General features: G+C 43.0%; 1 protein-coding gene across 1 annotated transcript in view; it reads left to right on the top strand.

The window, feature by feature from the left end:
* Positions 1-24,613, top strand: part of CNTNAP2 (contactin associated protein 2) — a 1,119,417-nt gene that overhangs the window by 787,323 nt on the left and 307,481 nt on the right. Inside the window, exon 11 of the mRNA XM_082192749.1 lies at positions 6,894-7,000. Within this exon, the coding sequence (XP_082048875.1) occupies positions 6,894-7,000 (107 nt within the window). The remainder of the gene's footprint in view (positions 1-6,893; positions 7,001-24,613) is intronic.

Below are 24,613 nucleotides of genomic sequence, written 5' to 3'. Positions count from 1 at the left end.
AAAAGTGTGTGTGGGGGGGTGTACGTACATTTCTCTCTCTCTCTCTCTCTCTCTCTCTCACACACACACACACACTTCAGCAGTGTGATGCTTCAAGGCAATTAGTTAGAAAATGTTCGGCAGAAAATGAGTTGTTTATAACTTACTCTACATATCTAGTTTCAGCAACTGAAAATAACTGGAGGTGAGAAAAGCATTTCATGTATAAATGGAGAACTGTAACTGAATTGCAGCCCTACAACCAGTTTGTTGGAGAATTGTTGATTTTAAACCTTATTGGTGGAGCTGGGTCCTCATTGTGCTGCAATTTATATGAGGTTCTGTTACAAGATGGAAAGACAATAAAATGTGAAAAATATTAGGGCTTGTGATCAATGCCATTAAGGTTGAATACAGCATGTGATGCTTCTGCAGTGGCATTTCTTAGCCCTTATCTGGGTCTTGGCAACCATAATATCGATAATAAAGCCACTGACCTTGTTCCAGCCATAGTCACAAAGAAGGTGTTGCACGTGAGACACAAATAAATGCTGACAGTCCCAGACAACCTTTTGTGAATCTCTGTAAACCCCAGCAATACAAAAAAGTTGGCTTTACAGGAGGACAGAACTTGATTTTTAGTTCTGTTGTTGTTTTGTGCTGCTTGAGAATTAGTTTTCCTTCTTAATTAAGTTTCAGTTTTCCATTGCTATTCAACTAGGTTTTACGCAGAATAGACCCACTGAAATGTTAGTCATGCTTAATAATTTCAGTGGGTCTTCTCTGCAGAAATCTTAGTTGAACATCACCGTTCTCGGGTTGACTGTCTTTGTGGCTTTCTCATCCTCAAGTGGTGACTGCTAATTCTTCAGTGGCCCCCATTCAGTGGAGGCAGGAGGTGGCACAGAGATACAAGGGCAGCCAGCAGGAGTTAGAAGGTTGCCATTCCATTTCCTGGAAAGCGTCGGTAGATGGTGGGGCTGGCCTGCCAGGGGAGAGGCTAAACATGCATGGGAGAGGATGGCAGAGGAGGAAGGTTGACAGAGTCCCAGCTTGGTTTAGGGTGCAAGGCATCTCTTATTTTTTAACTTACTCTCACACAAGAATCAAACCTGTCCAAACTTTATTGTGCTTGAACAGCAATGAACAGCTTTAGTAATAAATAATTTTCCTCCCATCCCCATATCCCATCCCTATCAGACTCACCTGTACATCTGCAATCCTGACCATGTCTGTTCTGAAGTAAGTCCCATTCAGTTCAATAGGACTTACTTCCAGCCCTGTCAGTCTGAGGGGGAAGCACAGGAACTGAAGGGAAAGAAAGAGTTGTGTGTGCCAGCTCACTCTTCAATCCTAACCAGGTCAGCTCCGAAATCTGACTGAGTTCAGGTGGGCAGGGTGAGGACAGGAGTGCAGCCTCCCTTTGCGAGAAAGGTAGGGAGAGGGGAAGGCATGGAAGAGAGGAAGGGGGAGGTTTGTGTCAGTTGAAGGAAGGCAGAAGGAGATGGGGAACCAGACAACTAGTGAAGGGAAGGTGGGGGAACACTAGGAATCTGAAAGCTCTATCTCTGCTTTTTCTGCCTGCCCCAGATGGATGCATCAGCAGCTTCCCTTTTCCCCAACCCACCTTTGCGTCTTTAGCACCCAGCTTGATGAAGAGCTTTGAGCAACTCTCAAGCAACTCCCCCTCCCCCCCTCCAGCATGCACTACAGCAATAAAATAGGAGACACACAAGGCAAAGGCAGACAAGGAAGACAAAATGGATTGGCTAATCAGCACCCCGTGGAGAAGGAAAGGTGGAGAGATTTCAGCAGCTCTTCAGATCAGATTTAACATAAAAAATACTACATTTCAAGGCAAAGCATGCAGCCATCAAACACTAACAGAATTGGGGGGAGGGTAAAAAGAAAAGCGGGGGAGAAAAAAGATCAGATCATTCACTAAAGCAATGACTGCTTCAGTAAGGTGTGATAGAACTTTACTGTGCAATATTTCAGTATAAAGTTTGAAAATAGGGAATATCACCATCAACCCTAGTACTGACACCTGATGGTGATGGACCCACCGCCAACCCATATCTCCTTGTCCCAACTTCACCTTGCGATGGATGACTGCAAGCCACCTACCTGCCTTTTAAAACGTCCAGTAATTCCCAGCATGTGCCCAATGCAGAAGAACTCTGCAGAAGCCTTGAGGAAAACATTGCATGGCAGCTGCCTCACAGTTGCCTCTTGCAGATTGTGCCCCCCCCCCCAGGTAACACTGCTTCTGCCATCCCCAGTGAGGTCAAAAGGAGGGGCAGTGGGGTCTGGAGACCCACCTAGTGGCATTGCTTTGAGGACGCTTGAAGATGCAGCCTGCTCTGATATAATGTAGGGATGTGTGGGCTTCTCATCTTCTGCTCCTTTTTCCCTCCTTCCGCCAAGCTCCACTAGGAGGAGGAGGACATGTGTGCCAATAAACTCCTGAGCTTTGTTGAAACACAAACACACAGTGTTTGTATGTGAATCAAATTTGGAAACAGATTTGGGTCAAGTCTCAATAATGGAAAACCACAGGAAAATGCATGTGGCCTTTATAGAAGCCAACGCAGCATCACTCGGTTTGCATCACTGAGCTACTGCAGCACTTACTGTGGGTCTGAGCAACTTGAGAGCCCCCATCAGGCCTGAGATGTCGGCAACTGTCAGAGAGGACAGGAGCAGGAGGTCCCTGCTTCTAGAACCCTGGAGGCTCCTGACACCCAGAAGTTGAACAAGCCCACTCTCCCGACGGCCATCACTCTCAAGACGCTGCACCAAGCTGTAGCTGAGCACAAAGGAGCAGGTTCCTGAAGGGATTGTGGCACAAGACAACTCTTGGTTTCAGCTCGTGATCTGCCTAGAGAGATCTTACCCCCATGCCTGGTTTGGCAATAGGCTAAGCTGCAACAGCAAAACAACCAGGGAGGATCAAACCGGATGTGATCTCCTGTCACCTTTCTGGGAGGCTGCCCGTTTGCTTCTTCACACTCGGCTGTGGTTTGGCTTAGTGTTGTTGTGTGCAACAAGACAATTGCAGCCTGATGGTGCTTGACAACCTCCTTTGTTGGCTGCCATACACAGCGGGCAACCTTCAAGTGGCCTGGGGGGTCACAGATTGTCCAGATAAGAGAGCTTTTAGTGGCAATATCTACTTTGTGGAAATATATTTTATGACAACAGGGGCAAAGAGCTTTATTTGTTATCTGGCAATGCATCCGTTTTCTACTCCATAGTACAGTGGTACCTCGGGTTAAGAACTTAATTTGTTCTGAAGGTCTGTTCTTAACCTGAAACTGTTCTTAACCTGAAACACCACTTTAGCTAATGGGGCCTCCCACTGCCACCGCGTGGCCAGAGCACAATTTCGGTTCTCATCCTGAAGCAAAGTTCTTAGCCCGAGGTTCTATTTCTGAGGTAGCAGAGTCTGTAACCTGAGTATTTGTAACCTGAAGCCTCTGTAACCCGAGGTACCACTGTATTTCAAAGAAAAATGGGAGTTGCCAACTAATTTCTGGAATAATATTTTAATCAACGGTTTTATTGGAGGATATTCAAGCAACTCTTCCATGGCAAATAGTTACTGAGAAATGCATGCAAAATGGCAGCCTTCGAGAGAGCCCTCTCCTTCCTCCAAGGCATTTCATCAGCTGTTAGTCAAATATATACAAGCCATATGTTGAAGGGGAAAGCTAGCATTTATTTGGCTCTGATTCAGCAATCTCTTGTAGGCTATTGTGGGGACACCAGATGCATTCAGATAAGTATAGGTTTAATTTTTATTGCCTTCCATCTCATCATTTCCTTGATTGGTGGGAGGTCTCCTAATCTTTTCTCAATATAATACCTCACGAGTGTGGTTCCCAAATTGTGTTGGGTGAAAAAGAAACTCAACACGAAAGGAAAATGGATCAGGAAATATAGCAACTGTACGGAGCCAGGATACAGTGAAATTTAATAAAGGGGCAACAAATTGGTTCTTTGAAATGAGGTTTCAAAGCACACTGCAACAAGAGAAAAGTAATAGTTTCCAAAGCAAAAAAGTATTATGGTAATTCCTGTTTTAAAAAGAATCTTTGATAGAAAGGGGACCAGTCAAACTTGAATGTTTGAAATCTCATTTTGTTGATCTCAAGACATAAATATATGTCCTCCTGTAATTTTTCCATTTTGTATTCATGTCTGTTCTTCCTTTTCTTGTGCATTACCTCAACATGCTGACAAGAGGTATTTGCTAGGATGTACAGGAGGGAGGTATACAAAGTTATAATGGTTAGAAGTTGCTGTAAGTTTTTAATGATATTTTTAGTCAGTGCTATTTCTCTAGAAAATGAGGTGCCAGAATCCGCCATGAATGCCTCTCTTCTAATGGCAATGGAGCCCATCTGAGACATGCTGGAACTGAGTTCCAGTGAGTTCCAGCTGAAAAAGCCCTGGTTTTAGTGATGGGCAAACTCAATTCAGGCATAGTTCTGTATTTTTTAGCTTTCTCAGTGAGCATTCAGGAAAAAAGCTTGACTATTTCTGAGGCTTCAACCCCAACTCCTAATGCTGGGGCATGAGCAATATTGCAATGTATATGCACCTTACTGTATTGCCTCCTGGGAATTGTAGTTCCCAGAACCAGACATGGCTGATCTCTGCTAGAGATACCTTAGGGTTTATCCACCCTTCTCTTATACCATTGCTTTCTCCTGGGGAAAACTGCTCTATAGTGTTCAGACTATAGTGTTCTATAGTCTATAGTGTTCAGACAGGAATTCGGGGTTTCTCCAGATTGATGTTTGCTCCGATTTAGAACTAAAGAGTGGGTTTTCTCTGGGAAAGGAGTGGAGCAAGGGGCAAAATGTTCAGAACCTATGCCTAGAAAGTGCAGGTCAAGCGGAAAACCACTCAGACTCCTGCAGTCTAGGCACCAGCAAGCAGAAGTGTGGGAAAGCCCTTCCACACCAAAAACAACTTGAAGCAAGAGAGCCTTATGATGGGTCAGCAGCAACAGTTGCAAGAAGCAATGAGAAGTTGTCCCAAGAGAATGCAGATATTCACCCAGTAAATGGCTGTCTGGTGAACTGATCTGCTTATGGGCTTCAGAACAGTCAATAAGAGTTTCATTAGGAGTAAGGGGGGAATATTCATGAATACTGGTGCATACAATGACCAACCAGATGGCTTTTGGTTTGAATAATATCACATTAATCATAGAACGTGTCATCAAGCAAAGCAAGGGGCTAACATTAAAGAAAACACATTTTCCCAGTTTATAACGCACAGCTTCTGGCTCATAATATAAAACAAGATTCTTCACATCCATATTGAATGGGCAGGTGCATGTGGGCTCATGCACAAAAGTTATTGAATAGATAATTGCAAACTTTAATAATATCCCTGGGGAGTGTGCTTTATTCTTCCGGATATCCCGAGGCACTTAGTTCTCAATACTAGATGTAGAAGTCCAGTCCAGAGATTTTGGTCCTCAGCACCATCACCCGTGGGAGTGCAGCACAGAAGCAGTGCAGATGAAGGCTGGGGAGTAGAGTGAAATAACGTCCCAAACCTCCCTTTGCTGCCACCAGCTTGAGAAGGAAAAGTAGAGGAGAGAATCCACTCCCAGGGAAGTCCAACAACATCTGGAGGACCACAGGTCCCCACTTTTTGACCTCCAGTATTAGTATGGCTCTGAAGACCAGGTGCTCTGAAAACCCAGGTATCACAAGTGGAACATTGAGCTCCTGTCATGCCCAGAGACATCCATTTGGCCACCATGAGAATGGAATGCCAGATCAGGTAGGCCTTTGGTCTAATCCAACAGGACTCTTCTTGTATTCTTCATTACACAGACCCAGAGCACTGTTCTGCATGGCCTGGCAGTCTGTCCAACAGCTGGTGACTGGTGAGGGTTTGGCATGCAAAATGGAAGGAGACAACTGAAGGCAGGTTGCCCAGGGCTACTCAAAACTTGGAGCTGGGCCTATGGATGAGGCATGCAAGGAGATAGACTGGGGTGTTAAATCTCTTTGTCCTCTCAGCAGCTTTCAGTACTGTTGACCATGTGATGAAGGGCAGGGTGTAAATTTATGGCCATCTTGGCTGTGAGTCCTGGAAGACCTGCTCCCTGCATTCCAGGCCTTTTTCTACCAGGTCTGGGAGGGCAGGGCCCAGACTGACTCCAGTAACAAAAGTTACTGAGCTACAAAAGTGGAGACTGCTCTTGGGCTCTAGTACAGTGGTACCTCAGGTTACATACACTTCAGTTCAGTTATGTACAGTTACATAACCCAGAAATAGTACCTCTGTTTAAGAACTTTGCTTCAGGATGAGAACAGAAATTGTGCTCCAGCGGTGCGGCGGCAGCAGGAGGCCCCATTAGCTAAAGTGGTGTTTCAGGTTAAGAACCATTTCAGGTTAAGAACGGACCTCCAGAACGAATTAAGTTCTTAACCTGAGGTACAACTGTATTGTTTAAGGGTTGCTGTTGGGGTAGTTGTTGCTGTTATTATTATTTTTTATCTTGATTTTGGATCTCTTTATGATTTATGTGGAAGTTGCTCACTTTGGTTCTATACTTTTTGATGTGTGAGTTATTGTTGATGACCTCGTGTTATGTTATGTGCTATCTATATTTATAAAATAGCTGATATATACTATTAGTTATGGATGTGACCTGTAAAAATGTAATGGAGATAAGAAATTGTAGCCCATTGCCGTCGCTTTCCTTTCCCTGTTTCTGAATGGACCATGCCTTGTGCACCTGCAGCCTTCCATCATGTATTATATTAATCCACCTAAATATAATGAGGCTTAATGGCCATGCTGTGCCGTTGGGCTGTCCCGAAATGGAGCCACTCCTTCACCCTGATGTGCTTCTTTGCCTCTCCCTCTCTCTCGCCCCCCAGGTGTGTGCCCAATCACTGTGAGCACGGAGGCAAGTGCACCCAGACGTGGGACAGCTTCTCTTGCAACTGTGATGCAACCCGATACAGTGGAGCCACGTGCCATAACTGTAAGTGATGCCTGGGGTCTCAACTGACTTCAAGTGGTAAAATGTGCATAATGTTTCAGTTAATATCTTACCTCATTTTCTTAATGCTAAGTATCTCAGAGAAGAAAGTTCAAACATGCATATTTTTCTTTCATTCCTGAGGGAAGTATGTGTATTTGAAACATGCTTAACCAGAATAACTTTTATTATACTAAGCTCGTCTGATTTTGTTCCTAATGCAAAATTTCTTGTCATTTCACCAAATGAGAATGCAAAATTATCTATACAATAAAGGGTTATTAACGTATTCTCTATTTTCTTGGAAATGTTTTTAATGAAACTTTAGTGAGAGGGTATAGAGAAATTCTGAATCATCTTGCATGTCACACTTCTGATTGTTTTACTTATATATCAAATGTATTTTTGGGAAACTGTTGCCAGATAATGAAACTTCCAAAAAATTCCTTTAAAATGATATAGAATATGATAACCATATAAAAATGAAAAATGAGTCTGTAGGTTGACATTTTCATGGCACGGTCTAGTCATTGTTGAAACCACTATTAAGTTAAAAGCACTAAAAATATCTCCCTCTGAAATCAGTGAAACTTAAAACTGCTTCACATTTGCAAAAATGTTTCCAGTGTTATTGCGTCTTAAGTGATCTTACAGTTTTCTCAAAAGAAAAAGGAAAGAATGATCCACACTTTTGGCCACAATCCAGAGCAAAACTAAACATTCTTAAGTCTATTTAGTTTAGTGGGTCTTTGTCAATTTAAACTGATTTTTTTAAACAAAATTGTAAGAAAGTAAGTGTCCAATCAGAAATAATTATATTAAATTCAGTTGACCTTACCATCAAATCAAGTCTCATTGAGCTCAGTGGGAGCTGGTTTTAGGTTGGCAGGCATAGGGTTGCCCTGCAGGCCTCTCTCCTTAAGTGCATCCTGCACAGCCGCCCCATTCTAAGTGGGACGCCTGGCCTCTGATCCCAGTCCCGGGTGTCCCATTGTGGCTCCCATGCTCTGGCCGTGCCACAGCACAGGACCAAAAGACTGGCGTTTTGCTGTCCCTCCCAGCTGGCTCACACGGGGGGGGGGCAGAAAACAGAAGCAAAACCTACCTTGTTCCCATCCCCCGCCTCCATGCATCAGCACTCTTCCTCCTCCTCTGGTTGCAGCACTTCCAGAAGCTGGTTTCTGGAAGTACACCTGAGGCACTGGCAGCAGAGGAGGAGGAGGTTCGAGGGGGAGGGGAGCAAGTGAATCATAGAATCATAGAATCATAGAGTTGGAAGAGACCACAAGAGTCATCGAGTCCAACCCCCTGCCAAGCAGGAAACAACATCAGATCACTCCTGACATATGGTTGTCAAGCCTCTGCTTAAAGACCTCCAAAGTAGGAGACTCCACCACACTCCTTGGCAGCAAATTCCACTGTCAAACAGCTCTCACTGTCAGGAAGTTCTTCCTAATGTTTAGGTGGAATCTTCTTTCTTGTAGTTTGGATCCATTGCTCCGTGTCCGCTTCTCCGGAGCAGCAGAAAACAACCTTTCTCCCTCCTCTATGTGACATCTTTTTATATATTTGAACATGGCTATCATATCACCCCCTAACCTCCTCTTCTCCAGGCTAAACATGCCCAGCTCCCTTAGCCGTTCCTCATAAGGCATCGTTTCCAGGCCTTTGACCATTTTGGTTGCCCTCCTCTGGACACGTTCCAGTTTGTCAGTGTCCTTCTTGAATTGTGGTGCCCAGAACTGGACACAGTACTCCAGGTGTGGTCTGACCAGAGCAGAATACAGTGGCACTATTACTTCCCTTGATCTAGATGCTATACTCCTATTGATGCAGCCCAGAATTGCATTGGCTTTTTTAGCTGCCGCATCACACTGTTGGCTCATGTCAAGTTTGTGGTCAACCAAGACTCCTAGATCCTTTTCACATGTACTGCTCTCAAGCCAGGTGTCCCCCATCTTGTATTTGTGCCTCTCATTTTTTTTTTGCCCAAGTGCAATACTTTACATTTCTCCTTGTTAAAATTCATCTTGTTTGTTTTGGCCCAGTTCTCTAATCTGTCAAGGTCGTTTTGAAGTGTGATCCTGTCCTCTGGGGTGTTAGCCAAATTTGATCAGGATGCCCTTGAGTCCATCATCCAAGTCGTTGATAAAGATGTTGAATAAGACCGGGCCCAAGTGGGGGATGGGCGGGGGCCAGTGCAGAAATGGAATTTCAGCACATTTTAAATTTTACAAATCCTTCTCCCTAAGAGTAAAACCTTTCAAATGGTATATTTTGTACCCATCTATGATAACTGCTGGGCTCATTGCCTGGTATGAACTAAGTGTGATTTAGCATTCCAGAAATCCATTCCAGAAGCATTCCAGTAGCGACACTGTTTAAATGCTGGTGAGGAAAGACCGCAGGAAGAGCATCATGGCCTCTGAAAGGGGAAGGCACTCCCAGTAGCTCTGCATATTTCACTTAAGACATTTTCACCTATCTTCAATGGATAAAATATAAGAAAATTGAAATTGTTGTTCTGCTTGCAATGTTAGAAAAGGAATTTAGAGGCCAGTGTCCTGTTTTCTCGCCTCCTGCTGCTGCAATAAAGCCTCTGGAATGGTAAAAGTCTGGCTCATCAAGGGATAAGTAGCCACTGCAATGTTTACTCTCCTAATTCTTCCAGAATTTCAGACTAATGTCAGTCAGTCAGTCAGTCAGTCAGTCATATAGAGGATTTTATTTCATTTTTAAAGGTAAAGGTAAAGGTACCCCTGCCCGAACGGGCCAGTCTTGACAGACTCTGGGGTTTGTGCGCCCATCTCACACCTATTGGCCGGGGGCCAGCGCTGTCCGGAGACACTTCCGGGTCACGTGGCCAGCGTGACAACGCTGCTCTGGCGAGCCAGAGCCGCACACGGAACGCCGTTTACCTTCCCGCTGGTAAGCGGTACCTATTTATCTACTTGCCCCCGGGGGTGCTTTCGAACTGCTAGGTGGGCAGGCGCTGGGACCGAGCAGCGGGAGCGCACCCCGCCGCGGGGATTCGAACCGCCGACCTTTCGATCGGCAAGCCCTAGGCGCTGAGGCTTTAGCCCACAGCGCCACCCGCGTCCCTTCGCCACCCGCGTTTTTACAATGAGTCTAAAAACAATTTCCTGCTGTTTGGGAAACAAAATCCCTTTCCAAAGTCAGACTTACCTGAAATGTTTCAGCTTCATAACAGCATTTTGGTAAAAGAAATCTTATGACATTTTTCTTTTTTCTCTGAGCTTTTAAGCCAGAAGAAGCTTTCCAGGCCATGTTATCTTACAAGCTTAAGATCCAGGAGCAGTTTTCTAAAACAGATCATGCTCCCTCCAGAGAAATTGGTGTCTGGGCCTGAATGTGGCAATTTAAACTCTGTTTTTGTAGAACTGTGGAGTTGGAAGTGGTCCTGAGGGTCGTCTAGTCTAGTCTCCATGGGGGCTCAAACCACCAACCTTCTGGTCAACTGTCTGATGCAATGACCCACTGTGCATGGGACTTTAAAAAGGGAAGTTTCAAAAATTATGATCCAGTCCAAAGCCCTGACCTGGCAGGATGTGTGCACAGCAGTTGGATTGACACAGGCCCACTAATATTATCAGCAATATCTCTGATCCAGCTCTTTGGGGGAGAAGAGAGTGGGGGGGCACTAAATATATCCTCTGCTCTCCCTCATGATCCTTAGTCTGGGTTGCTTGCCAATAGCCCCAGCAGCTGCATTCAGGCATGACTCTCACACAGACTGTTCCTCATCAGTCTTGGGATGTGAATTTGAGAGCCTGCTTTCTTCTCACCAGAGATGAGAAGTTTTCAGATGTGGGGAACATCCTGGAGTGAGGAACCACTACTATGCCCAGACACCACATAAGAACCTTGAAGGTTAGCCCTCAGGACATCAGGTCAGCTAAACCTCCCTAATTTTATTTAATTCCGAGATTAGGATGTATTGCAACTGAGGTGAATCTATCTGCCAATTAATTTTCACCTAGAACATGAATTGACTGTTGGCATAAGAAGAGACATTAATGAACAGGCTGAAAAATAGTACAAAAGTCTCTCTTAATTATTTGTGATTAAGAAAGATTATAAATGGATAAGGATGCTCTAGCTGTCTATCCAGAGACAAATACAAGTTTTCAAGACAGAGACTGTCAAGGTGGAGCCTAACAGAACCCAAAATGGCAAAGATACAATTGAACACACACCAGACAATTATTGGATGAGCAACTGAAAGAGCTCAGAGCGGAGATGCATAACATGATGGTGAACAAAAATGGATCAGAGAAAGATCAGAGCAAATAATAAGCAGGACCTGGGGGGGGGGGATACTGATCAAGATCTGCCTGAGCAAGAGAGTGGAAAGGAAAAGCAGGAGGACCTTCACACAGGTGCCTGGAAGAGGGAAACGGACAAATGATGGAGTTGTGGGGCTGGAGGAGTGGAATGAAACCACTGACTGAGACATTAAGAAACATCTTGGGATGGCAAAGACAGAGCTGAGAGAGAAAGGGTCCTCAGCTAATATAGAGAGGGGGAACCACCAAGCCTAGAAAAGAATGGAAGAAGCCAAAATGGAAGGAACTTTTTTTCTAAATTAGGACAGGAAATCTTGGCCAGCAGGAAATGGGTTTGGAAGATATAGAGCTGGGTACAAATTAATGAATATACAACAGGTAAATAACTATGGATTGTCATTCTAATAATGGAGGTTGGAATTTATTGGAGATAAAATTGTCAAACCAGACTGGAGGAAACACACACACAACCTCCCTCTGCTCTGCCCCTTTCATTCCTCAGTGTGTTCTAGGGGGAGACCAGAGGGGAGGGGAGCTGGTCTCAGCAGGAGGGGGGTTGTCCCACAGCTCTGCAAACTCCTCAAGGATTAAAAGCAGTAAGTCACGGGTCATAAAATGGCTGGGAGTGGGAACATGTGTACTGTATATATATAGAGAGAGAGAGATTTCTGAAAGTAGATTTGCACTGCAATCCTTGAAGTTAACTAGTTAGTTTTTTTGCAACTTCAGAAAATCCTGCACCCCCAGGAGTCAGTTAACAGGATGAAATGCAAACAGATGATGTGCTGCTTGATTTTGCTCATTTAAGATATGGCTTGCACAAACATTCTGCCCTTGTTTCAATGTGATTAAAATGCTAATGGAGAAAATACACCGATCCAGTCTCCAAATGTCAACTCCATTTAGTGCCCTAGGTGCCTAATGAGCTTTGATTATTTTTCTCCTAAAATGTAAATCTTTACCCTATTAGGAAAGAATACTCTGAATATTGTGAATAATGAGTTAATTGCCTCTAGAGTGATTTTAAGAGAAAAAATTGGATCACATCCTCTATTCACTGCACATTATAATTAGAATGGACAATGGGCTAATTGTGATACTACTTTAAAATCATAGCCAGATTTGATCATCAGGAAAACAACCATGTATAAACAACATAGACTAGAATTTGCATGCTGGAGCTATTTCGACTCCTGCAGGTTTCCTATCGATTAGCTTGCACCATTTGTGATTCCACTCCGTACACAATTACGTAGGAAACTACAAAAATGCCTTTACCAATTTTAAACTTTTTATAAATAAAACTACACAACTTAACATTTTTTTCATATGCAAAGTTCTGTCATGGCACTCAAAACACACATGCACTACAGTCCAAGTAGATACTTTTGAAACAGAAAAGGCTGCAATTCCTTTAATAGCAATGAGGCTGCTGTGCTCTATGTGCAAGAAAAAACTAAAAGGCATATTATATAAGGATAATACATGAAAGACTTTGTGGACAAAGACAATCTGGAGACAGTAAAGTCTGCAAAATGTCTAGCATCTGACATTAAACAAAGGGCCGCAACAGTGTTCTCTGAGTTTTAATTTGTATTATCTTGTATTTTGGAATTTTACCTACTCTGTTACACTTTAGGTTTGATATATTCCACATATAAATGGCAATAAATGGTGAATGATGCAAATGAATTGCTATCTATCTTCCTGTCCTAAGGCAAGCAAAGTCATCTGTTTCGTAGCCATGAAAACAAACGTGGGTTCTTGGACTTCCAGCCTGATATAATACCTTGGACAATGTGTGGCCTCTGATATTATGGACAGCAGAAAACAAGAATTATTTGAGTTTGTTTTTCAGAGTAGACTGGAACATTTTCATCAAGAGAACCCAGCTACACAAAGATGACCAGGCTGCTCCTAAGGATGGGAAGTCACCTCAGTTTGGGATTCTTTTAGTTTCTCATTTTTCCAATGTTCAGTTCTCCACATTTCCACATCAATTTGCAAATTATCTTATGGCGAGCCTTAATGAACATTGATAAGCATTTTAGCACAGATTAATTCTAAGTTACACATTTTTGTGTGTAGTTCTGTCTGACATGCACACTCTTGCAACATCATAATTTCTTGCATGTTATTTTCACTATTCTTTGCACACTTTACCGCAATATATGCACTTTTCTGCCCCTGGCTTGGTTGGAGAACTGCATGACAAAACTTGGAGTCCTGAGAATTCTGAAGGATGGCAGCGTCTTTGTTTGCAGATTGTTTAAAGTTAGCCTTTAAATGCGAACCGAATTGATTCTTCTCCCCCATCTCTAGTAGCTCCTCACAGGGGCGCCACAGCGATCTGCCCAGGAGGGCAGCGCGGCGATCTGCCCATGGAGTCCACCTGGTGGACACAAGCCCCACACTGCCGTTTTGGGCTCTGGGGGCCCTGAGCCACCGCGTCACTCCCAGGAGACATGCGCGGCTCAGGCGCACTGCAGGCCAGGCCCCGTGGTAAGTGCCGCCCCCTGCGGTGTGCCATTTTGTGTCCCCCCCAGGGATGACACCCGGGGCGGACTGCATCCCCTGACCCCCCCCCCTTCCTATGCCCTGACTGCAGTTTGCTTTCTGACTCTCCCTCCCTCCCTCCCTGGCTGGACTTAAAGATAAAAGATCTCTACCTAGCAATTGTGTTTGGAAGCCTGTGATATTATCTCTCTGATTATTTTGACCACAACACTTATTTGAAACAATTCTACATGCTTCCCATAAGGCTGTGGCATCCACAATATGAATCGGATGCCTTCTCTTGGAAAATCAAGTTTTACAGCCTGGTCACAACCATTTTCACTTGGCGCTGGGAGGGGACCAAAGCTTGAAAGGCATGAATTGGTCATCCTCACATTGCAAGAAGAGTTTGTCTTACTTGGAAATTAATGGGCCTTTTCAATTATCTTTCTTTAATGTGCTACTTGCTGCTTTAGTTAGCTCTCATTTATAAACAACCACTGAACAGGAAAATAGTATTGTTGTGGTTATTAGTTATTTTTGCTATTTATTGTATAAATGCATAAATAGACAGCATTTCACCAAGTGGTGCTATTGGTGTATCACCTTTATGTACTCCAAAAACCAGCCAATGAAAAGTTTACACCAACACTGGTGACCACAAATATGGCTCACATTAATACTAGTGTTTTCTAAGCACATTTTTGGTCTCAGGATGTTGCTAATTTGCAGGCAGCAGTCAAGTCAGGAGGAGGCTACGGGGGAACCAAAAGAGTTTTTCAGTTCAAATGATACCTTACTTTGGGGGGGAATGCTAATAGTTATGGTTCCTCTAAGATTATTTTAATGAAAATTTTAAAGTGCAAAATGAAGTGTTTATTATTATTATTATTATTATTATTATTATTATTATTACACAGTTGCAATAATTAAGTTGACAAAAAGGGAAGCTTCTCTAATCAGTGCTATTAGGGCAGAGTTAGTAAGTGTGAAATTCTGTTCTGACCTAGCTGTGGATTTCCATTTTATTACAAGAGGACTTTGGGAACAATGTAATGATAACACACAAGGCAGTTTTTCAATGAGTATTTAACCCAACACTCTGTCAGATTCATCCATAATGAATCATTTGTAGCATGGCCATAATTTGATATTGGACTAGCATTGTAGGAGACCCGGAGGGTGTGAATGTGTGGGTGGTCATCCTATAATACTTTCCGTGAGCGTTCTGTGAGAAAGGCCAGAGGGGGGAGCTGCAGAAGTGATCAGCAGCAGACAACCTTTACCAAAATCTTTTTTTAATGTAATAATTTGTATTAAATTTTCTATTTTACAATCAAGGTAAACATTTTACCGACATTTAACTATCCAGTGACTTCCCTTCTTCTCCTTCCATGGTTCATTTGGCATATCTTCCATTCCTGCATATTTTACTGTAACCATTCGTGTCAATTTTCCATTTTTACTCCATTCAGACATTATTTACATTGCTGAATTTATCTTAATGCTGCCAGCATTTTCAGCTTTGTACAATTATTTTCCATATATTCAATAATTTCCACTCTTCTTTACAGATATGTTCTTCTTGCTCTCTTGTTCTATGTGTTAAACCTGCAAGTGCTGCATATTCTCACTTCTTAAGTTGCCAGTCCTCTTTATCTGGGACCTCACTCACTTTCCATTTTGGGGCTAACGAAACAAGGGCTGCTGTTGTTGCATACATAAACAGGCTTTTCTGACACCTGGAAATTTCTATCTGGGTTATTCCCAATAAGAAGGACTCTGGTCTTTTTGGGAAGGTGGTTTGAAACTTTTTTTTAACTCATTGTAAATCATATCCCAATATTCTTTTACCTTTCTACATGTCCACCACATACAAAAAAAGGTTCCTTCGATTTCTTTACATTTCCAACATGTGTCTGATTCTACTTTAGACATCTTAGCCAACCTACTTGGAGTTAGATACCATCTATGAATCATTTTCAAATGATTCTATTTCAGTGAATAACATGCAGTAAATATCAAATCATTTTTCCAGAGTTTCTTCCAGAGGTTTAAATCTATAGTGCCCTGTATCTATTGCCCAGTGTGTCATTGAAGCTTTAACTAGCTCGTCTTTTGTTTCCCATTCTGATAGAAGGTTGCACATTCTAGACAGAAGTTTATCCTTGTTTTGTAATAGTTCTCTTTCAAATTGTGAGCTTTGGTCCAAAACCCCATTTTTAAAAAATCTGTCTTAAACATATCATGTAACTGGTGATATTGTAACCAGTCCGCAACCTTTACCAAAATCTAACCAATGTTTAAAGACAATCCTCCTGCACAACCTCCACCACAGCTGACAGACCTCTGCATCTGGACAATAATAATCATAAACATAATAATAATTTATTATTTATACCCCGCCCATCTGGCTGGGTTTCCCCAGCCACTCTGGGCGGCTTCCAAAATAATATTAAAATACTGTGATACATCAAACAACCTTATAATGGACCTCTTTGTGGAGTTAAAAGAATTTAGTTAGTAACAACTGTCTGGAATGTGGCCCCCAGAGCGCAGCGGAAGAGTTGGCCTCAGCAATTGAGCTAAGCGAGCAAGGGGCCGACTCTGCAGATGAGAGCTGGCTGTCAGAGTCTAGAAAGGGCAGCCTGGCCCCCCTCCTTCCCAGGGAAGACGGTGTTAGCTCCCAAGGAGAGGGAGAGTTGGAAGGTGGCCAGAGCGTTGCCAGGCAGCCAGAAGATAAGCCAGAGTCTGAGGCTGGGTCTTCTGGGAGTGGGGAGGAGGCAGGCAAGCCATTCAGTCCCCGTACTAGGAGACTGGTGAAGCTCAAGAGTACAATGGAAGGGAAGGAGAAGAAAGGCGGGATTTTGGTGTTCTCCCTGTTGGGGGAGGAACGATGATTCAGACTAATCAACTACTGTCAATGGGAGCAGCTGGGAAGACGTGCTCTGGATGTGTGGGTTTTTTGTAAATAAACTTGCTTAAGAACTAACAGAGAGTCATTGCTGCTTATCAGGCTGCTTGCCTGCCAGAGATCGTTATAACAACACTATTTGGTAGAACAGTTAATGGGGTGAATCCTCAGGTGGATGCTCCTCCAAATTTCAGCTGTCCCCTAAAATCAGATTTTAAAAACTACTCATGCCAGTGTGTGTGTGTTTAACTGTAGGAAACAGGAGTTGCACTTCTCTGAGTCTATTATTATAGTCAGTGCTTTTTTCTAAAAAAAATGTTTAGGGGTACTCTCATTTTGACTCAAGGAAATCACCATTGTATAGTTCAAATCAGGGAAAATGGACAAAAGTACAAAGATTCACGTTTAGGGGGTGTGCGTACCCCTGCGTACCCCCAGAAAGAAGCACTGATTATAGTAGGCTGTGTCTTAAGCATTAGCTTTGTCATGCAGCCAATATAGAGTAAGGTAAGCATCCTGCCTGCATCATGGTCTGTACAGGTCAAGCATCCCATTTGCTGTGAGTCACTAATAGCTCTGCCAGGGTTATTGGTCTTCATTGGGAATGCGAGGGTAGGACTAGAGTGGAGGATTGGGGAGGGGGGACGTTGAATTGGGGCCAAAAAAAGAGGAATTGAAGAAGCAAGTGCTGAAGTCCTTCCTCGCAGCATATGGTATTTCACAGGCTTTTGAAGCTAGTATTCTGGATAAATGGATACCAGAGGGTCTGTTAAAAGGTATATATTCGAAATTATTGGTGGAACTTTAATATTGCCAGTGTAGTACTTCTTTATATATATTTTAAAAAAAACCTACAAGTATTTCCAGGGCACAGCATTAAAAAGAACATATAATTAGTAGGAGAGACTTTTGAGATTCTTTATATAGGGAGCAAAATCCTTATTGGGGATTAATCACTGCCTGAGACTGACTTTGCATGTAAAATCTGAAAATTAATTAGCTCTCTTTTAATCTTTTCCATTAAAAAACACTCAGTCTAAGTTTATTGCTTACTTCACTGTTTTAAAATAACTGCTTAGCTGCAAAAAATAGTATTTGGACACTTATATTAAAATTCAGTTGCAACTCTAAGAAATAGCATATTTTCAAGAAGATTTGTAATTCTGTGTGTTCAGCATGAGAAGTAATGCAAATAGGTAGGCACAAATAAGGGGCTACATAATGAGCATTTTTGCCTTAAACCTTTGATGGAGGATCTCCCATGGTACATAGAATAATCCCATTTCAACATTCCGTAGGAAAATATATTATCCAGTGTTTTGCAAAACCCTGTTACTCTCATTTGCAAGTTAACTGAATGATAGCATTGTTGGCCTGTTAACCAGTCTTTTAATCCCTAAATTTAGGGAGGGAAACACCAGGAAAGGTGGTATCTCTTTATTACCTTGGGAAATAAGTCTGAAATCTTTTCAAACTACACTGCCTGCCACCAATAAGTTTCTTCTCCTCACTTCTTATTTTCAGTCCCTTGAAGAACTTTTTATTGTGAGCTAGACCTACTCAATTGTATGATTATTTTGTATTTTTTAATGCTATTTTGTATATTTTGTCCCCCCCCAAACCCCCCCCCAACACACACACACACTTTGGCAAAGTTTTCCTGCCTTGGAGTAATTCTAATATGTCATGGGTAACTAGATAAGTGTCTGTTAAAATCCCTCCCTTTTCAGGAACATAGAATCATATCATCGCAGGGATGAAAGGGACCCTGTGGGTCATCTAGTCCATCCCCCCGCGATGCAGGAATCTCAGCTGGACCATCCATGGCAGCTGCCATTTGGCCTCTGCTTAAAAACCTCCAAGCAAGGAGAGCCCTCCACTTTCCCTGGGGAGTCCATTCCACTGTGCCTATATTTGAATTAATTAACATATTGCAAAATAAATACGAATAGCTTCCCCACCAGTTCTCTTTCCAGTTATTCCTAATGACTGCTGCCAGTGGCTTCATCTGGGCTGGCCCAAGACATTTTGGCACCTGAGGTGAACCACAGAATGGTGTCCCCACCTCCCTACATCAGGAGCGGTATTCCTGGTGCCTGAGGGGGGTCACCTCCCCTTTCCATAATGGTTTAGCCGGCCCTGGGCTTCATACAAATATTAAATAGCATTGAGGATAAAATAGTGCTCTGCAGTACTCTGCCAGGAGGCCAAAAAGCACTCTCCCAATACATCTCTGGACCATGGGTAGGACTGGATCCGTGGTAACACAAGCACCCCTGTTTTCCATTACACAGACCTTGCCCAGGAGGAAGACCAGAGTCGATTGGGTCAAACGTAGCAGAGAGATCAAAAAGCAACCAGTGATCACGCTCCCTTTCTCCTGCTCTCTGTAAAGGACTGAATGCAGCTTTCCAGTTTATTGTTAGGATTCTCTCTCTTCAGTTTACCAACAAAAACATTTTTAATTCTCATTCTGTACTGCCTGAACATTGGATTTTTAAAAAAATATTTTTCTTTTGTTGTAACAAAATCCAGCTGTTTCTTTGTGTTTCTTTCACCCTCTGTTAGGTTTGCTTAAGTGACAACAGAGGAGTCATTATTGACGTTAGTATAATGCTTAACTGCTTATTTTTGCCTTTAGGACATGCACGGAGCTTGCAGGGCTGTTATTTTGAAAACAAAAATCCTTCTTTTATTTGTAAAGTGAGAAAATGTAATGGAAACCATGCATGAGGGCTATTAAAGAGCCCCCAGAGTGATGGCTTTATACTTCATAGTAAAATGCACTTGAAACACTGTCTGCACCCCCCTCCAGGAAAAAAAAAATAACCACTGGAGCTGCTTCTTATGAACTCAGTGGGAACCTCCAGCACTTCTAAAATACACCTAAAAATGAAGCTGTTTATTTCGATTCCCATAGCATCCAACATTTCACATGTGAAAATAGGATCTTCTTTGCAAAGCCCCAGGCAAAGGGCCCAAGGAGCCAGAGCCAGCAGCTCAGCTTCCTGGGCAACCTTGCCATGTCCTGCCCTCCCAACAGGGCTGCCCCCTGCCTTCTTTCCTGGAGCAAGGCAGGCAGGAGGGAGCTGGAGGACCTGGTAGCAAAAGGAAAATGTAAAGCCAAGACAATACAGTCTGCCATCACTAAAGCTGTAGCAGCAAAAAGCACAGCACCCACACAAACCCCAAGAAGCCGAGGGAGAGGGGCTGCCACTGCTGCTGCCACCATCGTCATGAAGTGGAGGGGGTGGCAGAGGCAGGGGAGAAGCCCCAGACAGTGAGACAACCATGACTAGGATTGCTTCAGGAAAGGCTATGTGTGTGTCGCTTGGGAGAAGCAAGTCTTCTCTTCTTACTTTGGATGTCCTTGTGTGGACTGCTGTTCCAGAAGGCTGACTGTGCTGACTTCGAAGTCTCAGGCTCTTCTGCAGTGAACTCCAGCTGTGTTTCACTGCCTTCGGCAAACTCTGAAGCCAGACTCATTTAAGACCAGTCTGGTTTCACATCCCCTTCAGAGATCTACCAAGGTGCCATGCACCTCCACCTGACGTTCATGCATGGGGTGTGAACACCTTACAGAGAAAAGCCTCTGCCCATCTACTTCCCCATGACTGGAACCACATGCCTGAGCTTTAGCTCCCAGGGATGCCTGGGCACATAGCCCCCCACCCCCACCCCCACCCCCTAGCGGGGATCTTTGCTCAGTGCACAGAGGCTGGGGTGAAGAAGCCATGTGGTCGGGGGGGGGGTGTTCTCTCTGATAACTGCAAGAAAACCCTTCCACAAGTGTAACGCACAGAGATCCTTATATTTCCGTCATTCTGACTCCGAAGAGCAGCAGATGTGAACAAACAATTTAATCCTAGAATCTTCCTACTTTAGGCCCTAGTTCAACTGCAGATAAATGCTTGAACAAGTTGTTTGGACTTTTTCGATAACTAGAACAGACCTGAGTAGAGACTTCTTTATGTATCCCTAGACATATAAATGTCCATTCTTACAATGTGTTTTCTAACTTAGGACTCTAATGATTGGGGGGGCATCTTAGAACTATTCTTTATCATCATCATCATCATATTTTTCTTGTAGCACAAGTTAAAAAGCAACTCCACTCCTGAAATTGACATGAAATCAAAGCAGCTCTCTGTTGGCACTCCTTTGCTTTTGCATTCAGGCTGAGCTGAGCTGCCAGTTGAAATAGTTTGTAGTAACTCAATTATAATTTCACCTCCACGTGTCAATCATCCTCTTTACCATCTGCCATGTCAAAGACACATTCATCTTTATCATTCTAATGACAGGCTCCTCTTTCCTTGTCTTTATCACCACAATAGTAATTGTCTTGTTTCTCAACAATATGATTCAGCCCAAAGTCATTTCAATGGCGCTTTGGCATATGCCCATCTTTCTTTCTTTCTTTCTTTCTTTCTTTCTTTCTTTCTTTCTGTCTTTCTGTCTTTCTGTCTTTCTGTCTTTCTGTCTTTCTGTCTTTCTGTCTTTCTATCATGCTTGCCTTTTAATTTGAAGTGTTTTATCTCAGGACATGCTGAATATTGCACTGGTAATGGGGATGTTTTATGAGTTCTTCCTAGTGCAAAGTAGGAAGGAGAGCCTTTTGACATGATTCAAAAATTTCAAAACAAGAAACTAGCTTAGAAGCAAGCTAAACACAGGCTAGAAAACAGATGTCCTCCTTTTTGTTGATGTCTTTTGACCTCCAATGTACTCCTATTCCTTTTTTGAGGTACATAATAGTATGGAGTGAGCAGCTCCACCCCTGTTTAGCCACTGTTCCCAATCACAATCCCATGGCTGGAGTGACTAGACATGGTAGTTGTTGTTGTTAATTTATATGCAACCCTTCCTTCGAAAGGAGCCCAGGTGAAGGTATATAAACCTTCTTCAGCTTGGTATCCTCCAAGAGTTTTGGACTCGAGCTCCCATCATCCCTGACCATTGACTATGCTGGTTGGGGCTGATAGGAGTTGGAGTACTAAACCTCTGAAATGCGCAAAATTGGGGTTGGTTGGGGTATTTAAAGGAGGTTGACTCAGCTCTGGTTCAGCCAGATTAGGAAGGATCTTCAGGCATGAAATTTGGGGATTATTGGAACCATAGAGGGAGGAAATATGGAGAGGGTGGGACTAGCTTTCTTAGGGGTAATTACTTCCAACCCAACCTCCCAAAATTCAAGGATAAGAGAGGCAGACACAGAGATAGAATCATACAACTGTAGAGTTGGAAGGGACCCTGGGTTCTTCTAGGGCAACCTCCTGCCTTGCAGATACTGAGAAGTAGGGATGAGGACCTATGGGAAAAGTTCATCCATTGGAAAGTTTATTGGAGAGTTAATGCCATTAGAAGGAACCATGGGTTACAGAAGTGAGGAAGTCAGGTGGTTTGACAAGCAAATTAATTGAAGACAGAGAATTTAAGTGGAAGTTTAGAGAGAAACAAGAGCATCAAGAGAGTGGTGAGGTGGGGGGCTCAAGGGCAAAGTTTGGTTGAAATATGGTGTGGTTGGGGTAACCTGGGCATCAGAAAGTGGGTTTCATCACTTTAAACAGCATTCTGTCCAAAGGTAAATGGGGCATGGAAGAGAGCCAGGTGAGCTCATGAAGATCATAGGAGGCAGCTGTCACAGTTGTTTGCAGAGGAGCAACTCCTCCTGCAAGATTAGATGCCATTAACGAAATAAAGGCTTACAATTAGCTGCATTGTACACCGGCTGTTGGTATGCTTTTTTAATCAGAGAGCGTTCATGGTACATCATAATTCCTGAGCACATGATACTATGTTGGAAAAAGATTTGTACTTTTGTTAGAAAAGAATTGGGTGATCCAAGGGACTCATGCAATTTAATGAGGTCCAAAATCACAGCTTTTAAGTAATGTATTATGTGACAATGAACAAAGGAGGTTAATATTCAGGTGCTAATAAAAATGCAGGAATTTTTAAAGACTTGTGTTATTCTGGTTTAAAATAATTATGCAGCAGGCAGTTGGTAAATCTCTGGGTATCTTGTTTTAAAATGCTGGCACTTGCCAGCTGTAAATTATATTGGGACTTCATTATTAGAATGATAGAATTGTAGTGTTGGAAGGGACCCCAAGGGGCATCTGGTCCACCCCTGCCATGCAGGAATCCAGCTAAAGCATCCATGAAAGATGACCATCCAGTCTGCTTAAATTCCTCCCAAGAAGAAGAGTCCACCAACAGTCAAATCAAACCATTCCACCGTTGAACAGCTTTTACTGTCAGAAAGTTCTTCCTGATGTTTATTCGAATTCTATTTTCTTGTAACTTGAAGCCATTGGTTTGAGTCCTACCCTCCAGAGCAGGAGAAAGCAAGCTTGTTCCATCTTCCATATGACAGCCCTTCAGATAATTGAAGAGAGCTGTCATATCTCCTCTCAGTCTTCTCTTATCCAGGCTAAACAAACCCAGCTCCTTCAACCTTTCCTCATAAGGCCTGGTTTCCAGACCCTTGGTCATCTTTGTTCCCCTCGTCTGCACACTTTCCAGCTGGTCAATATCCTGCTTAAATTGTGGTGCCCAGAACTGGACACAGTATTCCAGGTGTGGCCTGACCAGGACACAATGTTACCACAACAGTACCACAATGGTACTGTTACTTCACTTGGACACTATACTTCTGCTGATGCAGCCTAGAATAGCATTAGCTTTTTTTGCTGCTGCATCACACTGTTGACTCATGTTAAGCTTGTGGTCCACCAAGACCCCTAGATCCTTTTCGCATGTCCTACTGGTCAGCCAGGTGTCCCCCATCCTACATTTGTACATCTGTTTCTATTGTTGTTAGGATGTTACTGTGTACTCCTTTAGATTAACTAATTTTGGAAGCAAAAAAATTATGACCTTTTAGACTACAGTTTACTGAGATCAAAAGGGAAGATCACAGAGGTTGGGTTAAAAGGTCTGAAGTTTGCCATTTTGATAGGCACTTATACCCTTGCAGCCAAAGCATTCTTTGTGTGCCTATGAAAAACTGAATTACTGGCAGGTATTAGCTCCCAACGTAATGTTATGGTCTGTATATCAGCAATCCTCTTGTTCAGTATATATTACTGTTTTTTATTTTAAAATAAATTATTTTTTGTATTTTTATTACCTATTTGAAATAAGAATTATATTCAATCCAATTTTGTTATAAATATTTTAGTGTGGACTGGCAGATTAAAAGTAAATTTTTTATCACTTCATCTATGTGGATATAACTACACTATAGTATACTTACATCATTTTCATGCAAAATTTATCCCCCCCCCCCGAATCCTGAGAATTACAGTTTAATGCAATTCAAGTCTATTGCTGCCTTTTGCAGCAAGGAAAGTGATGGGGACTGTATCGGAAACTGTGGGAGAGCCCTTGCTTTGAAGCAGTGTCATCTAGCCTCCCCTCAAACCAATCCTGATGGCTACTCAATTGAGCAGCCCATCTGGAAGGCCCCGAGGTGTGCCCTGCAGACTGTGAAGAGAGCTCAGGGTGTTTTGTATACAAGCAAGCTTTCTGGTCTTCTTGGGCTGGTCTTCCAGTATATTACTGTGCAAAGAAGGTTGCCCTACAGATCTAGGATATCTTGTTGAGCCTTTTTGTCTCCTTCTGTTGTGCATGGGCTCTATTCACAGAAGATCCTGGAGAACAGCAGCACAATGACTTCTTGCAGGACATTTGGATTCCAAGAAAGAGGGAGCCCCTTTTCTGTTTTTCACTGACCTGCCAACCTTGTGGGGAAATGTAAGGTCTGCCAAATTTTGCTAGACATCTAATGTTTCACAACTGGATGTGCATGTGGCCAGTGTGACAATGAAAATTCCCCCATATTCAGACAACTATTGCCAAACAGGTTAGCGGTATTTGGGCAGGGACAAGAGC

Source organism: Podarcis vaucheri (genome assembly GCF_965113315.1).
Source record: "Podarcis vaucheri genome assembly, chromosome: 12".
NCBI lineage: Eukaryota > Metazoa > Chordata > Lepidosauria > Squamata > Lacertidae > Podarcis > Podarcis vaucheri.
This window is presented reverse-complemented; position numbering and strand designations above follow the sequence as displayed.